This window comes from Crocodylus porosus, unplaced genomic scaffold (genome assembly GCF_001723895.1).
Source record: "Crocodylus porosus isolate Cpor-Errol unplaced genomic scaffold, CroPor_comp1, whole genome shotgun sequence".
NCBI classification, from domain to species: Eukaryota; Metazoa; Chordata; order Crocodylia; family Crocodylidae; genus Crocodylus; species Crocodylus porosus.
The window spans coordinates 267,297,508-267,318,395 of record NW_017728886.1 but is presented as its reverse complement, the minus strand read 5'-3'; the positions used below and the strand labels follow the sequence as shown (position 1 = coordinate 267,318,395).

At 45.8% G+C, this 20,888-nt stretch overlaps 1 protein-coding gene across 5 annotated transcripts in view; it reads left to right on the top strand.

The window, feature by feature from the left end:
- TSNARE1 (t-SNARE domain containing 1) overlaps window positions 1-20,888 on the top strand; it is a 571,939-nt gene that overhangs the window by 174,925 nt on the left and 376,126 nt on the right. For all 5 annotated transcript variants that reach the window (XM_019553440.1, XM_019553422.1, XM_019553414.1 and 2 more), the window contains exons 4-6: window positions 9,151-9,241; window positions 18,352-18,426; window positions 19,345-19,401. In XM_019553440.1, coding sequence (XP_019408985.1) covers window positions 9,151-9,241; window positions 18,352-18,426; window positions 19,345-19,401 — 223 coding nt within the window. The remainder of the gene's footprint in view (window positions 1-9,150; window positions 9,242-18,351; window positions 18,427-19,344; window positions 19,402-20,888) is intronic.

Here is a 20,888-nt window from a genome sequence, read left to right as displayed (position 1 = left end):
ATTCTCCCATGTCTCGGTCCTAGGCGACAGCATCTTACTATATAAATACACACACACACACACACACACACACACACACACACACACAGCCACGTATGTGTGTGTGTGTATATATATATGTGTGTGGGTATGCATATATATGTATACGTATCAGTTGAACACAACATTTTACTGATATATTTACAAATTTGAAGCAATTTGGATGCCTATCAGTGCCTACGTTACTATAATAAAATAAACTGTAAATACCTATAAATGTTGAGGTTTGATTTTGGGTTTTTTATCATGGACAATCAGAGCTGCCCCCGCCCCCTTCACTCACTAGGACACAGCCAGCTGCAGCCGCCCCTCGCCTCTGCTGTGTGGCACTGAGCAGCCCTGCCATGCCGATGCCCTGCCAGTGCCCTTCCCCTCACTCCCCACCCACAGCCCTGCGGGGGAGTGTGGAGTCCAGTCTTCCTCCTGTAAGCAGCACGTCATCCATTCTCTCTGTGCTTTTTTTCAACATGCAATTCAAAGTGGAGATCCTGACACATGGATGTTAAAGTTGCTTCTTGCAAAGGTCTAGGGGAGGGTGACAAACTCATTGGCCCCATAGACTGGATGAGTGGTGTGGGGGCTAGTTTGCAGGCCAGACCAGGCCCACAGACCGGCCCTGCGTTCCAGTCCTGCTCCAGCCGACCTGCATGCCCTCGGAGCCACTGTGCAGGGCTGTGCCACGTAGCCCCGGAGCTCTGCACGGCCGCTGTGGGCATTGGCTGGGGTCATCCAGTGCACCCGACATGCTGCCTGTGGGTCACTCCAAGACCCAGGGGCAGCACTGGTGCCCAGAAGATATGGCTCTGTGGACCTTGGACACCCTTGATATAGGGTATTATCCGCGTTGACCTGATTGAAATGTGGGGCTTGTGTCAATATTAGATAATATACACTGTACATAGAACCAGATGCAGCATATTCCAATCCAGAAGCATTGGATGGTGCATCCATGCTTCACTAAATTACTACCAGCCTTTTATCCCACGGTTAGCTGCATTTCAGTGATAGGTAAAGTGATCCTTGGTTTTGTTTAAAAGCCCCAAAAACCCCTCGAGAAATCCCTTGCGGTACAGTACACTTGGGGATGAAAGGCACTTAGATGTTTGTGGCATCATTGGTCTGACATAGTTGCACGGCTGATACTTGAAACTCATGCCTGGTTCTCACCCGCTCTGCTTAGTTGAGTAATTTATGTGCGTGCTGAGAGGATGTAAATGTTGCCCTATCAGAACTGGAGCATTTTTCCATCCACTCAGCACTTGTTTTGCCCAGCTGTATGTGACTGCACGCGGTGCAGAATCAGTTCCTAAAGAACATAGCAAGGTTACGAATATCCGTTTGGAAGCATGGCAGACAGATTTAGCCCTTCTTCTTTTAATGCTACAATAAAAAACAAAACAAAAAAACACACAGCAAAAAACACCAAGATTTGGTTATACAATCTCTTCTTCTAGCTTATCTCTCTGCTGTGTTTTACTTCTGCAATAAATTCTCACAGCAGAAAGATGCATGGTGCTTTCATCTCTCCCGGTGAGCACAAGCAGAGGCAGTACAGCCTAGAAAACGAGCCATAGTGTAACGGGGCAGCCTGGCCATTTGAGAGAAGCAGACAGCCCTGGGGTAGGAGCCCAGCTGTGGTTGATTAATGGGCAGCTGAAAGCCCAAGGGGAGAAAGAGCAAACAGCTTGAGCTGTGAAGGGGAAGTTTGCTGGCTGGAAGCAGAGCAAAAAACCCAAGAGGAGCTTGATCTAGGAAGGGTCAAACCTGAAAGGCCCTTTTCTGCTGCCTGGGGAAAGGCTAGAGGTTTGCTTTTTGCATGGATTTGTTTGAAACAAGGCCTATTGCTTTATGTTATGAGGACTGGCTGAGGGGTTCCCTAGGGAGGCACTGAAGCTGACTCATGGACTATTTTTTTGGACTTTCAGAAGGACTCGTAAGGGGGCCGAGCAGGTGCGCCGACCCACTGACACATGGCATTGGCATCTTTGCCACATGCATTCATTCAGCAGCTGGAGGGGTTTGTTCCTTGCTCTCCCTCTCAATAGCGATACTGTAGCATGGGTTGCATTTCTGCAGTTAAGTGTTCAATAGACCAGTTTAATGCATCAGATCAGTGCCTCGCTTGCAATAAGGTTGCAGGGCTTCATTGGCAGATCTGCTCTGGAAGAAGCTGTGAGCAAGGGTTGCATCCACGCATTTGAGATGCAGTCCGCAAGCTCAGAAGTGCTGGGGGACGTCCTGTAGCTGCTCCTGCAGTTATGAGGCTGGGTTAGCAGGTGAATCCATATGAATAATGAGATTAAAGCTGAGTATACTCCTGTGTACAGTTAACAAGCCCGGTCCTATGAAAAGCTTGAGCATCTTGAGCTCCTCTGACTTTAGTGGTATGAAAAATCACAGCTGCAGGTAGGGGAGGGTGGCACCTTAGAGACTGATTTAGAGAGGCATGAGCTTTTGTTGGCAATAGCCTATTTCCTCCAGTGCTGTGAATCAGGCCCTAAGACATGGCTGTAATTTTATGGTTTGAATAATGATTTCTTTACACGTGTATGTTGTGCCCCAAGGAAAGTATTTGGGTACAGATGTGCTTGCACTGAAGATCATGCATCATCTCACACTGTATCCTGTAGTCTTTGCTTCTTTTGCAAAAGCAAATTAAAGCAAATACTAAGCCTCCCAGTTGTTGTGCACAGGACATAAAGCAGAGCAACATCTGGGGAATGCGTAGTTGGAGGTACAGTGGGCCACCTGACGCAATTGCAGTCAAACCTACTTGATCACCCAACTCTTAAACACATAAAACTATTCACTCACTGTGCAAATCCAAGGTGCCAAATGGGATATAAAATGTAATGAAGTTTAAGCTGGTACAGTAAATGTGCGTTTGATATGTGCCTCAAAAGCACTGTATTGCTCTGATGTCAGGATTTGGATGCGAGACAATTCAGACCGAAAGCAAGTTTCCCTACCCATGACAACACTTAAACAAAACATCTCCTCCTTTCCCAGCTCAGAACAGACTTTGGCTAGGGTTTATGTAACAATAATTTCTAAGAAGAAACTGGATTCCTGAGTGTTTGTGTTCATTGAAGATGGTGTGCAAAGACTTTTTGCAAAAGGAGGAATGTTCCCTCTGAAACTGTGTCAAATTTCAATTAGTAAAATTGTAGTTTGTCTACCTAGATGTTAACAGCTACTTCCTGTCTTTGCTTTGGCAGGACATGGACGTTTCCCTCATTTCCCTGAATTACCTCTGGAAAGTTAGGGTGTTTTTGTACCGTTGAGTGATGCTGTAGCCTTGCTGGTCTAGGGTAATGGTTTTTAAGTTGTTGGGTTTTTTTTTTTGATTTGCAGACCCCTAAAAAAGGTCAAATGGAGGCATGACCCTCTTTGAATTGTACATGTAGGTATTCACATGCTTTTGATCGTTCATAGCCATCGTTCACAGACCCCTTACACAGAGTCTGCAGACCCCCATTGGTCTAGGAGATGTGTGAGAGGCAAGGGATTTTGTGGGTGATATCTTTTATTAGACCAACTGCATGGTTGGGATGGACTTAGACAAGCTTTTGGCATTTTGATGTTTTCAGGCCTTGTGCCTGGTTGCTGTGTGAGTGGGATGATTGTGATACCTTAAGAACAGCTTAGACCAGTGGTTCCCAATCTGTGGTATGTGTACCAGATGTGGGACTCAGACAACCTGTCAGTTGTACGCGTGAACAGATTTATTATAATTACTTTTTATGACAAAAATTTGCCAGTGGTACTTAAGGTTGTATCGTTTTAAATTGGTCTAAGATGGTTTAGATGGGAATGATTCTGCCTTGAGCAGGGGGTTGGACTCGATGCGACTTCCTGAGGTCCTTTCCAGCCCTAGGTATCTATGATTCACCAACCTTTAGATTTTGACTCTTCACTCCCTGGTCTAAACTGTCGTGGGGTGCGACCAGACCAGGTTCTTGTCTTACCCTTGCAACTTGGACAGTGGTCTGAAGGAAAATGGGCCACTGGAGGTGACTGAGGGATACCTGGATAGTTGTGTGCAGTTTATAGAGTATTTTTGGATGCAGACAGCTCTGTAAATCTTATTTTCTAGCGTGTTGTCTTGACAGTTACGATGTTGTAGGAACATGCTGCAGAAAATTGATAGAGGAGGTCTGGTGCCCTTGATGTCTCTTCCCTCTACGCAAACACCACCCGCTGCCATCAGATCTACAGCATCCACCAAGCTACAACCCTAAATTTCAATTGGATTTAGGAGCAACTGGGAGTGACTGCCCTGAAAGTACCCCCGATGCCTCTTAGCTAAGCATTACTGTCGCACTCGACAGTCGTTTCTTCTATCCCTGTCCGCCAGCTTTGCAGCAACCATGGGGCTGGGTGAAATCTTAGCATTTACTCCCTTTCTGTAAACTCGCGTGATCTTGTGGCATTTCACCACAACTGCTTGGCTTGTACCAACGGTGCCTGATATCCCAGGGCTGGATATTCCAGTTCCTTGGTGATGGCTACGGTTGTCTGCGAATCCATGCTATGAGCAGAAACTGCCCTGAGACAGCACCAAGTTGTATTGCATAATGCAAACTAGTCGCATAGCAGCTTGAAGCCATGATTGACTTGGGTGGGATTTGATCTGACATTTCCAGATGCAAGCAGGTGTGCATCTTCTGGCTCACACGATCTCTCTCTTCCTGTCCTCGATGTTCTGCTTTCAGCATTTGTTTGGAAAGCGGTGGGCCAGCATCCAGTTGTTTTCCTCCTGTGCCTCCTGCAAATGCAATTTTAAAATTGATTTGAAGTGAAATTGCATCTTTTATTGGACTGATCTGTGACCTTTCAGTGTTGGAGCTAGTGTGGTTGCCAGTCTTTGGGGCTATTGCATGTGACAGGAGAGGGGCGGGGGGTGGCTGTGAAGGATACGTGCAACCCTTTGCTTCTCTCTCGATGCCTGCTGCTGCGTTTGAAGTCTGCCCTGAGCACTGCATCATATTTTGTACTTAATCCTCCACCAAGGATCTCAATACTTTCTATAAATAATGACTAATCTATTTAATTATACCCCTGTGAGAGAGAGGAGGGAAATAGATCATTACACTTGTTTCAGTTCTGCTCTGGATAAATGAAGGACAGATACGGTACATCAAAGCAAATATTCTAAGATTATCCAAGACTATATGCTAGGAACTATAGATGCAATGAACCCTACTTCCATATTAATGAACAAGGCAGTCATGTTGAATCCTGTAGGCTACTATTAGGTTATTCCTGCTTTATTTTTTTTTTTAAAGCATTGCTTCCCTTTTTTATAAGCTCATATGCTTGCATGCATGTGCCTTATGTGTGCACACATACATGTATATCAGTCTCTGAAACTCTCATCCCATTTGCAGCCCTGCGGCACGGATTTGCTGTGTTGAACGATGTCCAATTGAGTTGTGCATAGCACATGCCACCAAATAGGCTGTATCGGTATAGACTGTATATTTAGCATACTGTTGTGTGGGTGACTTTTTCTCAAAATCAAATTGTATTCATTGGAGACATCCCTTTAATTAACTTCCCCAATTCCATAGGGAGAGGGATATGAAGAAAGATGGTAGTAACAGCAATAATAATAATAATAACAGCGACGTATCTTATTACTTGGTATATATTAAAGTAAAATAAAATGCTGCAGGAGGTGGAATTCCAGGACCTCTGTTTTTAATGAAGATCTTAATAGCATCTAATGTAAATTAAATATAATCACAGTCTGGTTTCTGAACATGTCTCTGAGGCTGAAGCATAGTAAGTTAATTATGCTGACAACACAGCAGCAAGTACAGAAGTCAAGTAGCAACATGTTGGTAACTGGGTTGAAGATGGAGAGGGGATCCATTTTTGTTTTCTTTTGCTTTTCTTTTCCTTTTGTTTCCCCCTTCCTCTTCCTTTTTTTTTTTTTTTTCCATTTTGCGGTGGCTTTTTCTTCCCCGAGGCAGATAAGTGAAGGATGGTATCCAAGTGAATAGTTGATGTACAGCACTCATTTATTATATAATGTGCGTTAAATCACATTTGCATTGGAATTTAAACCAAGAGACATTTTACTTAAGAAAATGGGGAGAAATGAATGCAGAAAGATGGCAAGGCATTTTATCATGTGGATATGGATTGCTGACATTGATCTTTCCAGCTCATTCTGTGGCTAGATAATATAATGAGGTAAGAAAGAAAGAAAAGATGGACTGGGCATCAACTTGTATTATGTGTTTTATATCATGTTAAAAGGAATCGCTTGTCACAAGGCTCAATCTTTGAACTGTTACTCATGAAGTCCTGCACTCAGCCAGATGACTCATGCGAGTAAGGACAGTGGGATCGGTCTATTAAGTCGGCATCCCTGTGACAATGACCAAGAGTGACATCCCCAGGTCCGTGCCCTGCCGTGACATTTCCGAACACCTTGCATTCGGTAGGAGGTGATACTTCCTCTCTGGAATTAAACATGAAGGGATTAATCAGCCAGTGCAATAGAACCTGGAAATTCAAATAAATGAAGATACCTTTATTTAGCTAAAGGGAACAGAGAGTAACCGAATCTGTGACTCAACCAAGCCATTAAATACCTGCCTGTATCTTAGGCGCTTTTTAATTTGTTTGGCCTTTGTGGTGATAAAGGAGTTTCTTCTTCTGTATAGTCTGGCTCGGTCTTTAACGTGCCTCTGAAGTGCCGCTCGATGGCTCCGGAGATTCTGTCTTCATGGTACGCTAAGTTTTCATTTATAGGGTTGTTAGGTGCAATACATAAAATCACCATGTTTTTTATTACAGACAGCTGTCCCACCTGTGCTAGCTAGTTGGAGATCTTGGAGTTTTTGCTATAAGCAGATGGGGACTGAAGAGGTTTGCTGCAGAGGTGAATGCAGAAGCCAGTTCTGCGCACCGCGTGCCTGGGGCTCGGTGTACCCCGTGCCTGTGGTCGGACCACGCCTGCGTTGTTGATAGGTGCATGCGTGTACTCTTGGATGATACAACAGGCCTGTAAAAGGAGCAGGCTAACTGGCAGAAGACTGAAAAGACTTGGGAGTGTGGGCTGAGAATCGACGGTCAGCAAAAAGGTGGTCCTCTCAGTGTACTTGGGCAGGCTCAAAGAGCAGGCAAGAAAAGAAGTAGAACTTACAGGAGAGTCACGGAGGCAGCACTGCTCCATCAGCCAAGCCCTGGAGGAGGATATAGGAGTGGGAAGGCAAATGCCTTGATTACAAGTGAAAAAGCACCAGGGGGGAGATCACTGCTTACTCTGGAGACTCCTTTGTCCCTGGAAAGACTTTACTTGCAAGGGAGCAGGGGAGGAGGAAGGCAGCTGCATTTTTTCCAAGCGGGAGATGCTAAAACGGCTCGTGCGAGTCTTTGGAAGAGCAGGATGGGATTGTGGTTGCAGAACAAGGGTATTAGTTGGATGGTGGCACCAAAATGCCCCGTTATGCATGAGCCTCTGAGACGGTGGGGACCATGTGTGCTGTTTTACCCTTTAAATACAAACTACCATCCATTAATGTCAGGACCAGCTTATTTGGTGAGACGGTTGCCAATTCAGTGATTCTCTGTCACGAGCTCCCTCACTGTGCCACGGATGTAATGCAGACTGCATTTCCGAAGTGGCGAGAACATTGCTTTCTCCAGATGTTTTGGGGACCTCTGCTACTTCTCTTCAAACACCACCACATTTTTTCCCCCTTTGCTATAAGCCGGATAGGGAAGAGGGAGGCTTGTATTTCTGCAGGGAATAGTTTGACTTGGTAATGACTTCTAAAGTTGTCTGTTGATGTGCTGCGCATGGGCTCAGGTAGTTTCCCAATATTTCTGGGATGTTTTAAACAACTCGTAAGAGATGGGACACCTGTTTTTAAGAGTCATCCTAGCTACATATAATTGATGCACTTGGCTTGCGTGCTTCTGCCCAGCTTTTTAACAAACGTCATCCTTCCAGCAGGGATGTGCAGCGTGATGAGTTGGGAATTCACATCTCCCTGATGAAAGGCATGGTGCATTTAGATGGTGACAAGTTCAGACCTAGACCTTCACCAGAGCTTCCCAGGTTGGGCTGGGCTGCTCTGCTCTCAGCATAGGTGGCTTTCCCATGACCTGAGCCATCGCTGTAGGCATCCTGCCTCTGCTTTGCATGGCACTGAGCACGTTGTCGATCCTCAGCACCTTGAAACATAAGCCTGAAACCTGGCCCAAGAGACAAACACATATGGTGCACCCGAGGGAGGATTCTTGCTTCCTGCTAACCAGATCAGCTACCTTTTATGAGCATTACGTCTTGCCACTGCCGCTGCCCGTTTAGCATTAAACCACCGCTAAGGCAGGGATAGCAGGGAGTGGACGACGCTAGGTTTTGAGCGTTGATTTGCCCTGGTCACCATCTGCAGCCTGCTACATAATCTGATCTTCTAGGTCCTCTCTCTCCCTGTTGGTCTCAAGCATCAGCGAAGGAAGTAAAGGTTAGATATTCGGAAAAAAAAAATTCTCATGAGGAGGGAAGTAAAACACTGGAGCAGGTTACCCAGAGAGGTGATGCAATCTCCATCCTTGGAGGTGTTTAAGACCCAGCTTATCCAAGCCTTGCCTGGGATGATGTAGTTGGGGCTGGTCCTGCTTTGAGCAGGGGGTTGGACTGGATGTGACCTCCTGAGGTCCCTTGAACCTCATTTTTTACGACTCTGTGTTACTTTTCCCCTTTTTCCTTTTTCTTGTGGCCTCCCCTTTTCCCTGGTGACCGCTGTTCCCGTTGTGTCTCTCCCCGCCTGAATGCCACCATTGATTATCTGCGTGCTGTTCCTTATTAAAACAGAGATCCAAACCCGTTTTGTCTACTTGACAACCACAGTGACCTTTCAGCCACAACCCCTCCAGCATTTACTGGTTCTTACTTTGTGCTGCTCCTGCTTCTGCTGAGCGCACCCACCCGCTCCTTATCCCATAGCTCTTCCATCACCATAGTTGGGGTTTTTTTTGCTGTTTGTTTATAACTTATGCGTGGCAAAAGAGTGACATGGGTGGCTCATTATATATATATTTATATATTGGCTCATTATATATTTATATATATTTTTTTCCCCCCTACAGGCATGAGACTCAGCAGGAGACCAATAAAACCATCACTACCAGCACCAAAGCTATCAAGCAGCTGTCTGAGGTTGTCAGAGGCTCATCCAGGGTATGTGCCCTTTGAGATGCTGTCTAGATTGAAAGTTGGGTTCGTAAAAGCAAGTGCCCTAAAGCTGCTGAGCTCAGCGTCTCTCTAATTCCCTTTGTTGTGTTACAATGGCAGTATTCAACCGCGTGCTGCCTCTGCAAATTGGCAAAGCAGATGCCGGGACCACTTTAGTCAGGGGGAAAAAATGCTTTCTCTTGAGGTTAATTCCATGAGATCCAACTTGCAGTATAGTGAAATCCCCGCTCTGTCGTAGCATATGCTTAAGTTCAACAAGCAGCCTGGAACGAGCGGGTGAAAGCAACCACAGAAATCGCTAGGTGATCTGGGGAATATAATATCCATGGAACAGTCAAGTAGTACATCGGTTACAAATGAGTAAAAAATCAGGTGAAAACACACCTAAGTGGCCAAGCAGTGTAATTCATGTGGATATGGAATTCATTCAGCGCCACATGCGGGTCATTTCAATACTGAGAGGCAGAGATGGAGGGAGGTGATTGCAGGAGGGGGAAAGTTACAGCAAGGACATTGCTATTATTATATATATAACAGCGGGTTCAGCTTTTGTCTGGGGCAGAGCCTGCTCCTAATGTGTGCAGGTGCAGTTCCTGTTGACTTCAGCCAAATACGTTTGAATTGCACCCCGGCTGACAGCTGAGCAGGTTCTAGTAATTTCCTGTTTTTCTCCCACGTCTGATCAATTTGCTTCGCATCTGTAACCTACTACCCCAAATCCTACCAAGAACCAGGATTACTGCGTGTGGAGAAGAGCAGGCTGAGGGGAGATTTGAGAACAGTCTTCAAATACCTGATGGGCGCTGGGAGAGAGGATGGGGGTGACCATACGGGCAGGACTAGGCGTAATGGCCTTACGTTACATCAGAGAAAATTTTAGGTTAGAGATTAGGGCTTTCTGACTATAAGAGTGGCTAAGCATTGAAACAGGCTGCCTAGAGGAGTTGTGGACACTCGATCCCTGGAAATGTTCAAGAGCAGGTTAGATTGGCCCGTGGCTGGGATGGTTGAGTCAGGGCTGATCCTGCCTTGAACAGCGGGCTGGGCTAGATGACTTCACAACGTTTGTTCCAGCCCTATTTTCGTATGATATGTCCCTGCCCATCGCATGCTCATTGAGGATGGGCTGGGGTTTATACTCTGCACAACACTGGAAGCAGAAGCAACCTGAGTGAGAGCTCTCTGCCTTGCCCGGGATAACGGGTTGATCCAGTAGATGAGTGAAGAATACAGGTCTGTCAGCTCTGTACCTGCTCTGCTGGATTTAGGAACCATACTTCTCTGCTGGATATTATCTTGGTACTTCCCATTGTTTTTGCAAGATCAGTTTTCACCCTCTTCCTTCATTCCTTTAGGAGCAGAATTCCTTAAATTCCCTTCCTCCTTCCCTCCGTGGATCCGCTCAGCTGTTTTTCTTCAAGGTTTCCCAATATACTTCATTCTCATTCTTTTGTCCCCCATCCTGGCTTCCACCCCCGACCCTAAAATCCCTCTTCTCGCTATCCTCTCACATTCTACCTTTCCTGCCTTCCTAGATGCAACTCCACCACCACTTCATTTAGGATGAACGTGAGATAAGTTGCATAAAGAAGGCCCTCTCCAAGTAGCCCTTAACAGCCCAAAGCTATGTTAGCGTGAGATTTTTCTATAGAGAAACATACTTGCTGTTTCTTCTCCTTTCTCTGTGTTTAAACAGTAGTAAAAAATAAATACATGAGTAAATTTTAAAAAGTGGAGGTAGTGGCAAAGGGAAAGTCTAGTGAAGGCTACAGCAGCCTTGCAGAGTCAATGAATGGAAGAGGTGTTTGAATGATCAACTCAAAGCCAAAAGAAATAAATCAAAAGATAGCTCACGGCTTTATAGAGATGTGATGACCTGGCCGTTTCTCCATATCCCCCGGTTATTTCATGCAACACAAATTGGGTCCAAAGGGAAGTCAAATAAGGCTAGGTGAAAAGTAATTATTGCCTTACCCTTGGATGTTGTTCTCAGCGTTAGCAAAGTTGAGTAGAGGCTGTGATCAGAATGGGTTTCACTGTAGGAGAGGGAAAAGGGGGTTTTTGTTTTTTTGGTGTTTTGGCTTTTGTATAAATACAGTACATTTAAGAGCAGAAGGGAGAAGAAAATGCAAGCATTTATGGTAATCTGAGAAATAAATTTGCAGCTCTCTTTTTGACATCACATAATAACTTCTCCCACTCTATGGTCAGTTAAATTAACGGGGGGGTTGTTTGTTTTTTTGGTTTTTTTTACTTTTCCTTTATAACAGTGTATAGCTTAAATAATTAAACCTACACATTTTGATGTAAAATCTGTAGCCCTTCTCCCTTATAAAATGAACGACTCAGATGGGTATTTGTGGCTGGGTGTCTAAGTCCCTCTGGGGGCTCTGTGGATAGTGTTCACATAAAGTTTCCTGTGCCTTGAGAAACCTTCCATTGATTTAAAGCTTTATATCCAGTCCCTTCCAATCCGTTATTCTGTGTTCTGCTGTATACAAATGAAGGAGACGTTTTTTCTTTCCCACAGTGATGTACAGCTAGCCAGGTGCATTATGGGATTTTTACCTGTCTTGCATTGAAGCATCAGGTGTCTGCTAGACTTTTTGGAGATGGGATGCTCAACTGAATAAATTAATAGTATGCCTGGAACAAAGGCACTGGCAGGAGAGGAGGCAGAGTCTTAGCTTAGATGGACTCACGTAGCAAGGCTGACTCAAACTAGCATTAAGGTCTTGCACAGCAAAGCCTTTGTATAATACAAAGCCAGTCTTGCATTCTGCAAGGGTTTTTGTAGTAGCGGAGGTGAGGTTTGAATAGTCCCATGACGGGGAGCCTGAAGCAGGGACCACGTATTGATTTGTGTGTGTAATGCAATACCAAAAGTAGTGGAGCTTTACATATAAAATAGTAATGGTACTATAGGAAATCAGAGAAAAATAGGACTGGAAGAGACCCCTGAAAGTCTTCTTGCCCAACCCTCTACTCCAGGCAGGATCACCCTTGTCTGAACTGACCCATACAAACGTTTGCCTAACCTGCCTTTAGGGACTTCCAGTGACACAAAGTCCAGACCCTCTCTCGGTAATCCATCCCAGTGCCTAACTGCATATCTACCCTCCTATATCTACCCTTAATCTCCCTTCTTGCAATATCATCCCATGACATCTTGTCCTGCCCCTTGTAGACACAGAAACGATTGACCTCCATCCTCTTTATAACAACCCTTTTCTGTATTTGAAGGCTGTTCTCAAAGCCTCCCTCAGTCTTTTCTTCTCCAAAATAAATATGTGCAAGCGTGTAAGTGAGCTGGTGCTTTGTAGGTAATAGACCTGGCCGAGCTTTTGCAGAGGTAAGAACTGACCACAAACTCGCCCCCCCCAGCGTGTTTTCTAGACTTACCATTTTTGTTGCTCTCCTGGATCGCTACAAATATTTCATGTCTGTCTTGGAAGTGCAAAGGTATTGCAGAGAGGTAGCCGTTGTGCCTGACTCCAGGCTGACATGTACGCCAGGAGGACAAGTTAGGTCTGGGACAGAAGTTCCATAAACTGGTTTGAGTTAAATCAGTTAAGTCTGATACGATGTGCAACCATGTTTATCTTACACCAGTTTCAGCCATTTTGGAAGTGGTTGATGTGCACTGAATTTCTGGTCTGTTCCAGGTTTAAACTGATCTCTGATCACTTAAACCTGTTTATGTGTAACCTCTGTCCCCAGCCTTAGAGAATAACTGGCTTAGCAGGGAGGCATGAGATTTCAACCTGCTTTCTCACTTGCTAGGAATGGACTGGCCAGATTGTTGGTGGTTGTCTCTTGCCTACAAAAGCTTCCCTGAACCAGTTAGTCTCTAAGGTGCCACTCTGCCCTCCCTTCTGACTTGCTTGAAATGAGGTACCTCAAACCAGTCATGACTTGAGATGGGGCCTCATCAGCGCTGAACAGAGTAGCAAAGTCACTTTTTATAACTCGCCTATGACACCTGTTCGTACATCCTAATATACTATTCACTTTTCTCTAACGATAATGTCTTATTGACTCCTGTAGTCGGCAGTCCAGTGTATCATCAAGTCCTCTCTGTGGTCCTGTAGCCCAGTCGGTCATTCCCCATTTTGCATTTGCGCGTGTGATGGTTCTGTCCGGAGTGTAGCACTTTGCATTTTCCCTGATTGAATTTCATCTGATTTATTGTAGTGTTGTTCCTCCCTGTTCTCTCTTGGCCACTGCACTTCTCTGTGCATAAGCGTGCTGTCGGCCTTTGCTGTTGGTGTTGGTATGTGCCGTGCGTGTTTCCTTGGAGACCTCGATGCCGCATAAAGAATTAACCACAAGGTTGCATTTGTGGTCAGTTCTTACTTCTGCAAAAACTCAGCCAGATTTATTACCTACGAAGCACGAGCTCATTAACACGCTTGTCCAGAGGGCTATGAGATGTTTGTTCTGTGTCCTTATGATAAGGCAAAGGCATAAATCCTAATTGCTTGTGGCCCCCAAAACCTCATGGAAAGTCCCAAAACATTGCAGTCCCTCTTATACCTGGATCAAGCAGTATTGTTTACAGCAGGTATTTACGTAACAATCCAACCGGATGACTCTAATCCTTAGATGTGTTCACGACTCTTTGATACCACCCTTATCCGTCAACCTTAAGGATCCACTTAAACACTCCTGCTGTCTACATGCATCCCGGTGATGCCAGCCAGCTTTTGAGGCCTGCTTTGCTCCGTGCTTTTAGCAAAGTCTTTATAAAAAGCCCCCTGCCCCACGGGACCGGACTAGATGACCTTGTGAGGTCCCTTCCTGCTCTGCTTTTCTATGATGCTATATCAACTGGTCAGTGCTTATATTAATCAGTACTCCAGTCAGGCCTACACAGACCTTTTCTTTTTTTTTTTTTTCTAATGCATCCTATTTTGAATCTTAATCTTGTTCTCCAGCGTGCCTGCTGCCCCACCTCGCTTAGACTCATCCACAGATTTAATGAGGGGCTGCTCGGTTCCACTGACTGAGTCATTAATGAAGGTATTGAACGGTACTGGATGCGGAGCAAGTCCCTGGGTGACTGGCACATCCTCCCAGTCTGACATTAAGTCATTAATGGCTTCTTTTTGAACATGATTATCCAACTAATAATGGACTCACCCTTCAGTAATTTCATCTAGATCTTATTTCCTTATTTTCCTGATGAGAACATTGTGGGAGCTGGTGCCAAAAGCCTAACCAAAGTCAAGGCATGTCATATCCGATGCTTTCCCCATCCGCAAAGCTCATCAACTTGTTATAGAAGGGCATTAGGTTGGTTAGGTATGAGTTACTCCTGACAAAACCATGTAATATCATAGACAATGAGGGTGGGAAGGGACCTCAGGAGGTCACATCTAGTCCAACCCCCTGCGGGACCAGCCCCAACTACATCATCCCGGTCAAGCCTTTGCCTACAAGGGTCTTAAAAAGCTCCAAGTATGGAGATCGTTTCTTATCACATCGTAATACTTAAGGTGTTTATAAATCAAATGTTTGATGGTTGCTTCTAGTATCATTTCCCTTCGAGGAACAAGCATTTGGTTGCATTAAACTTGAGTGCAGGGGGGATGTAGCCAGATGGGAGGAAACTCTACAACCTGCCATTAGTTTGGGCAAAGTGTTCCCTGTACCTTGTCCTAAATTTGGTCAGGTGTGAGCTGGGGCCTGTCTCCTGCTGGAATGAATTCCAGGCAAGAAGACTTGCTGCTGAGCCTGCCCTCTTCCCCTGGACCTTAATCAATGTTGAGAAAATTGGCCTCTAATAAGTTGGCCTCTCTCTTTGTCCACAAGCCAGGGAGAATGAATATTATTACTAATGGCCCGATGAGCCTGGGCCTCTGAAGTGCAGAAAGCATCATCTGGATGAAAGGATTAAATTAATCATTTGATGTCATTTTAAATCAAGTCTATTGGATAGGAACGTATCCCCATACTTCCTGCTTTAAATATAGAACCGTGTTTGTGTCAGTCTTGCCCTTTATATTTAATAGTAGCAGGAGACCCAGCTACACGCGTTCTCTCCCTTTGGTGACATCTGTTCAATAGATTTGTTGTTGATTAAATAAATGCCTGGATTAAAAATTGTGGTCAGGAGTATTATGCAGTAATGCACTTGCTTTTAGGTATGAAGTCTACCTGTAGCATTGCACCATCTTCTGTCTGTTTGTTGTATAATGACACAAAGAGAATGCTTTCTATGGCTGTATTTTTCTTTTAAGGTTCAAGCCAATTACTGCACTTTCCTAATAAAAATGGAATAGCATCATTAATAATAATAACAATCTGGAGGTTTGTAACACAAACAGAAACTGTATTTCTTGAACGATGCCTCAACTTCAGCATTGGCAGGGTAATACGGTTTACTGTGGTCAAATCACAAACAGGGAAAAAGAAAGCTATTTTTGGAAAATTGCATTAAACTACATTAGGGGTTCTCAATGTTTAGCCTGTGGGCCAGATCCAGCACACGGTGCTGTGTCATTCAGCCCATAGGACTCCCCCGGGTCCTGAAATTTGGTGGTAGGGGAGTGGAGCCAAGTCTCTGGATCCATGCAGAGCCCCAGGAGCTCTGTGCTGGGTCTGGCACCTGATCCCAGGGTGCAGGGCCTTTGGTGGTCTGGAGATTCGGGAAGGGGCTGTGGCACCAGGCCCCTGACATGCAGGGGGCAGGAGGGGCTGGGGCCCAGGACCCCCAGGACCCAGTCCTGCTATGTGGAGAGAGAATGGACAGTGCTAGGACCCCCAGGACCCAATCCTGGGACACATAAGATGGAAAGGGATGGTGCTGGGCCCTGAGGGCCCAATCCTGGTGCACAGGTGGTGGGAGAGGGCAGTGCCAGGTGCACCACTGCATAGTCGCCCAATAGTAGCATTTGCATGCTGCAGAACAGGTGTGCACTGAATACCTTATGCCACAAGTACCAGTGCAATGTGTCCCTTACTGTATCCGTCTTATGCTGTCTGTCAGACCGTCCATGGTATCAAATGGATCAACACAGGGGCTCTTTACTCAGGTTTTACCTTGTGCTTCCTTGAGCAAAGCTCTCATCGACATCAGAGGGAGTTTGCCTTAGGCTAGATCCACACTAGGAAAGGTTTCCTGGGTTTGCTATACCGGCAAGACGCTCCCCTAGCATAGAATCATTTCTTTTTGGGGCAAGAGATGTTCTGGTTTTTTGTTTTTCCTTATGCTGCTTCCTCAAGAAAAATACATGATTCCGGCAAAGACAAAGACATCACCAAGCCTGCATGCGTAATGCGTATTACTGGACCACCAAAAGTTTCCTCAGTCTTTTAGGCCATGTACTACAAACCCCACTTTCATAGTTGGTCAGGTTGGAAGGGACCTGAGCAGATCATCTAGACCGACCCCCTGCCATGGCAAGAAAAAGTACTGGGGTCAAACAGCCCAGGCAAGGTGTTTATTCAGCCTCCTCTTAAAGCCCCCAGGGCAGAAGCCTGCACCACTTCTCTTGGAAGCTGGTCCCAGACCCTAGCCGCCCTGACCGTGAAGTTGCGCCTCCTGATATCCAACCTAAACCTGCCCTCTGCCAGCTTGTGGCCGTTATTCCTGGTCACTCCTGGCGGTGCTCGGGGGAACAGGGACTCCCCCAGTGCCTGCTGGTCCCCCCTGACTAGTTTGTAACAGGCCACTAGATCCCCCCTCAGCCTTCGCCTGTGGTTCAGGTCCCATCGCCTCTCCTCGTGGGGCCTGCCCTGCTGCCCCCGATCATGCGAGCGGCCTCCTCTGGACCCTCTCCATGCTGTCCACATCCCTCCTGAAGTGCGGCACCCAGACCTGGACGCAGTCCTCCGGCTGCGGCCTGACCAGTGCCGCACAGAGGGGAGGATCCCCTCCCTGGACCTGCTCGAGATGCATCTGTGGGTGCATGACAAGGTGCGGGTGGCCTTCCTGACCGCGTCCCCGCACTGCCGGCCCATGTTCATCTTGGAGTCAGTGATGACTCCCAGATCCTTTTCTGCCTCTGTACTTTGATGTGCACCATAGAAATTAGGGTTGGTTAAGTGAAGTCCTCTGGGTTGTTTCTTAGGTATTGTCTCTGGCATTTAGTCAGGTGTACTTCTGTGTCCAGCAGCAAAACGTTTGGTGCTTCCCCTGGAAGTATTTCTCACCAGGAGCCTGCATAATCTAAGCGCAGCTGGTCCCATTTGGCACGTGAATGGGAGACGACAGTGAATTTGTGAAGGCTAGATGATGGGAGAGGCTTGTTCTCAGAGCTGGGTTTTAGGCAGGGTGTTTCAATAACATGCAAATACATGAGCTGGATTGCTGCTTAGTATTCAAATGCACTCCATCAGAAAGGCAAAGACAAGTACTATCCATGTTTGTAGTGCAGTGGAGACCTAGTGAATCCCATTCCTCATGTCCCTGCATTGGAGAGCTTGCAACCTGCCTAAACCAGACAGACACCTAGGGAATGGGAAGGGGAAGCAGAGAGTGGCAAAGTGACATGACCACGGTCACTCGGTAGATCAATGACAGGTGCTCAAACTTTTCAGGACCCTTTCCATGGCTTGTGCAGATACATGGGAATCTCCTGTAGTGCCAAGCACTGTGGTTGCCTACCCTTTTCAACATAGCCTCTTCTCCAGTCCCAGGAGGGTGCCCGTGTAGGCCAGAAAACAGCTAGCCAAGTTTGAGTGTGACCTCAAAAAGAAGTATGCCATGGGGCCTTTATTATTCGTTTTCATTATACTAGAAACTAGAAGCCAGTCATGCACCCGCCCCTTGTTTTCATGCATGTTGTGCAAGCCATGTCTCCAAAGCAAAGAAGTCTAAGTATAGATCCTCCGGTTATTAGAGCTTCTTGTTTACTTTTGAGGTAGCTCCTTGGGAATTGTTCAGCTAATTTGAGGATAATGTACCCCCCCCGCCTCAGTCACCAAGACGGCTTCCTGTAATCCTTGCTAAATTGGTTACTGTTCAGATATTGAATAGGTCTAGTGCTGCTGAGATCAGGCAGAACCACAGCCCAAGGGCAAACACAGCTTCTACTTCCTGCAGTTTGCAAATGTTGATTTCTTTCTTTACTTTTGCCTTTTCGGTACAGCAAGAGCGGCTTCAGCTGGACAGGTTGAAGAACCAGCTGTCTGATGCCATCCAACGATACGGAGCTGTACAAAAGGTAGGAAGATGCTTAGCCTGCCTTTCCCGTTGTGATGTGCGCACTTGGGAGGATGTTGACCAGGGCAACTGTGGGCTCTGCTCTGAATCGGACCCGCAGTTACTGATTTTTATATAAGTGGAATTGAAAGATTTGGGGATTTTTATTGTTCTCATTTTATTTTTAGGAAACCTTCCCCCCACCCTCGCTATAATTATTTCCACTTATAATTAAGCTTTGTTACACCTGACAGTGAAAGTAGGCTGGTAAAAACCTATTTGAGTTTGGGTTTTTTTGTTTTGTTGGGTGTTTTTTAGAGCCCCATTTGGGTTTTCAACATTGGGAGCTCGTGTCTTATATATTGTACCATATCAGATATCGTATCATATTACATCAAATCATATCCTTTAGTTTTCTTTTCCTTGACACAGCGGGCATGGCATAAATGTCATGCCATTGCATTATGTCTGTTGGCTCTCTGTCATGTTAAAACAGAAGTCTTTTCTTTTTTTTTTTTTGTGCCTCGGGGTTGAGCACACGTTGGAGCACACTCCATCTGCATTGGGCATGTGACTTTGGATTTTATAAAAAAGTGCCAAAATTAGCCATTGGGTTTTGTGAATGCCCAGTTGCGTCAGGAAGCTGATCTGAGTGGCAAATTGCTACTTAACCCACGTCCTGGCTGTCATTCCTTAAGTGCACGTTTTGGTTCTGATAACCTTGTCATGCTTGAAGTTTAAAAGACTTGTAATTTCAGAAGGCCTAACTTCAAGACCAGTTTTTTCTCTTTACTAAATTACAGGGTTGTTTTACTTTCCTATGCATGTATTTTAATTCAGTATGAATAAGCAATGTTTAAGACTACTGTTATATTTTCCCCCAAGTATTTGACCTCTGTTTCCTCCCCCTCTTTCCTTTTTTTCTTTTTTTCTATTACAGAAAATAGCAGAGAAGTCCAAATCGTTGCTTCCCACGGGGCAGAGAAGCAGTAAACAGGTAGGTGTGTGCGTTCAACCTTTGGAGTAGCACATATGAAGAAGGCAGTCTCTCATCCCCTTACTGATGCTGAACGGCGCCTTATTCCCCAAAAAGCCCTCTCATTGAAATCCAAGAGATCGTGCTGTTTGTGTGCCGTTGGGAAGCATGCAGCGCCCTTGGCAGATGGCAACGTTCACAGACTCCTAAAAATAGACAAGTAGAAGACGCGCCAGGTTATCTTGTTCGTTCCCCTGCCGACACCGAACAGCTCCTCACTGCCCGCTTTCGACTTGCCTGTCCACTCCAGAGTGTCTCCAGGAGTGTTTTCATCCCCATCCCTGTCCCTTGGCCCTTCCTTCAGTTATTTTACAGTCTAATCAATTGTATGTATACCTGACACTGAATCTCAGACCTCTAAGGGGTAGTCGCTCGTTCCTCATTATGTAGCCACGATACTTACTGCTTTATATGAATACGCATGCACAAAAAGAGCCTGCCTCCAGCTCTAGGAGCTTTGATACCGTATTGAACATTTAGCACCTGGCAGAGTAGGCTGTGGCTTACGAAAGCTTGTGCCTCAACGAATGTCGAGGTTTATAAACTGCCATCCAGCCCTGCCTCCTGCTTAAACATCATAAAATCACGGCAGATCCCAAGGAATGTCTCTGATGCTAGGAGCTCAATCCATCCTTGGTATAACTTCAGTAGCTGCATTAAAAGATTAACCAGGCCCTCGGATCCTACACGGCAGCGTTCAAAATAGGACTTATAATTGATATTGGATGACAGAAGCACTGAACTGCCCTCTTAGCATCGGTGCGTATATTTGAAAATGGTAACCTACATTTTCCTTTTAGGGGCTCTTAGGAAAAATCCCAGTATGCTTGTGAATCCCCATGTCTTCACTAGTCTACATCTCTTGCCTTTCGGTCCTACCTGTGTCCTAACTGCTCGTTACACTGATGGCATCGGTGCTTCTCATTAAGAAGTTCTTGTTCAGGCATCAGCGTCAAGTTGCAAACGGTCCTGCAAATAAGGCAGAAAGCAAAAATGTGGGCCAGAAATCTGTTTTAATTGCCAGGATTTCAGTTATTAAGACTCAGTGTCTGACTTCATCGTGACTTACTTTGTGTTGGGGTACTTCTTTAATAGCAAGTCAAGTTGCCTCATTAAATGTTTGCATTGGTGGCCTGGAGCTTGCAGAGGATCTACTACATTTACTTGATTCTAAGATCAGGTTTTCCACACCTCCCCCATTTAACATGGGAGGGAGAAGTCCCTTGTCTTAGAAATTAGTACGGGGTAGTGTGGGGACAGGTGACCGCTGTGGCTTGGGTTCCTGCCCTATTCAGGGTTGGGGCATAACAGCAGCTGTTTCTTCACCACCCCTCTGCTGGGCCCATCCACCTGCAGCCTCTTCTCCCTCCTCCTCCCCATCCTGTACCCCCCCCACTTCCCTTTCACTTTGTGCCAGCAGACTTCATTCACAGTGCATGCTAAGGCAC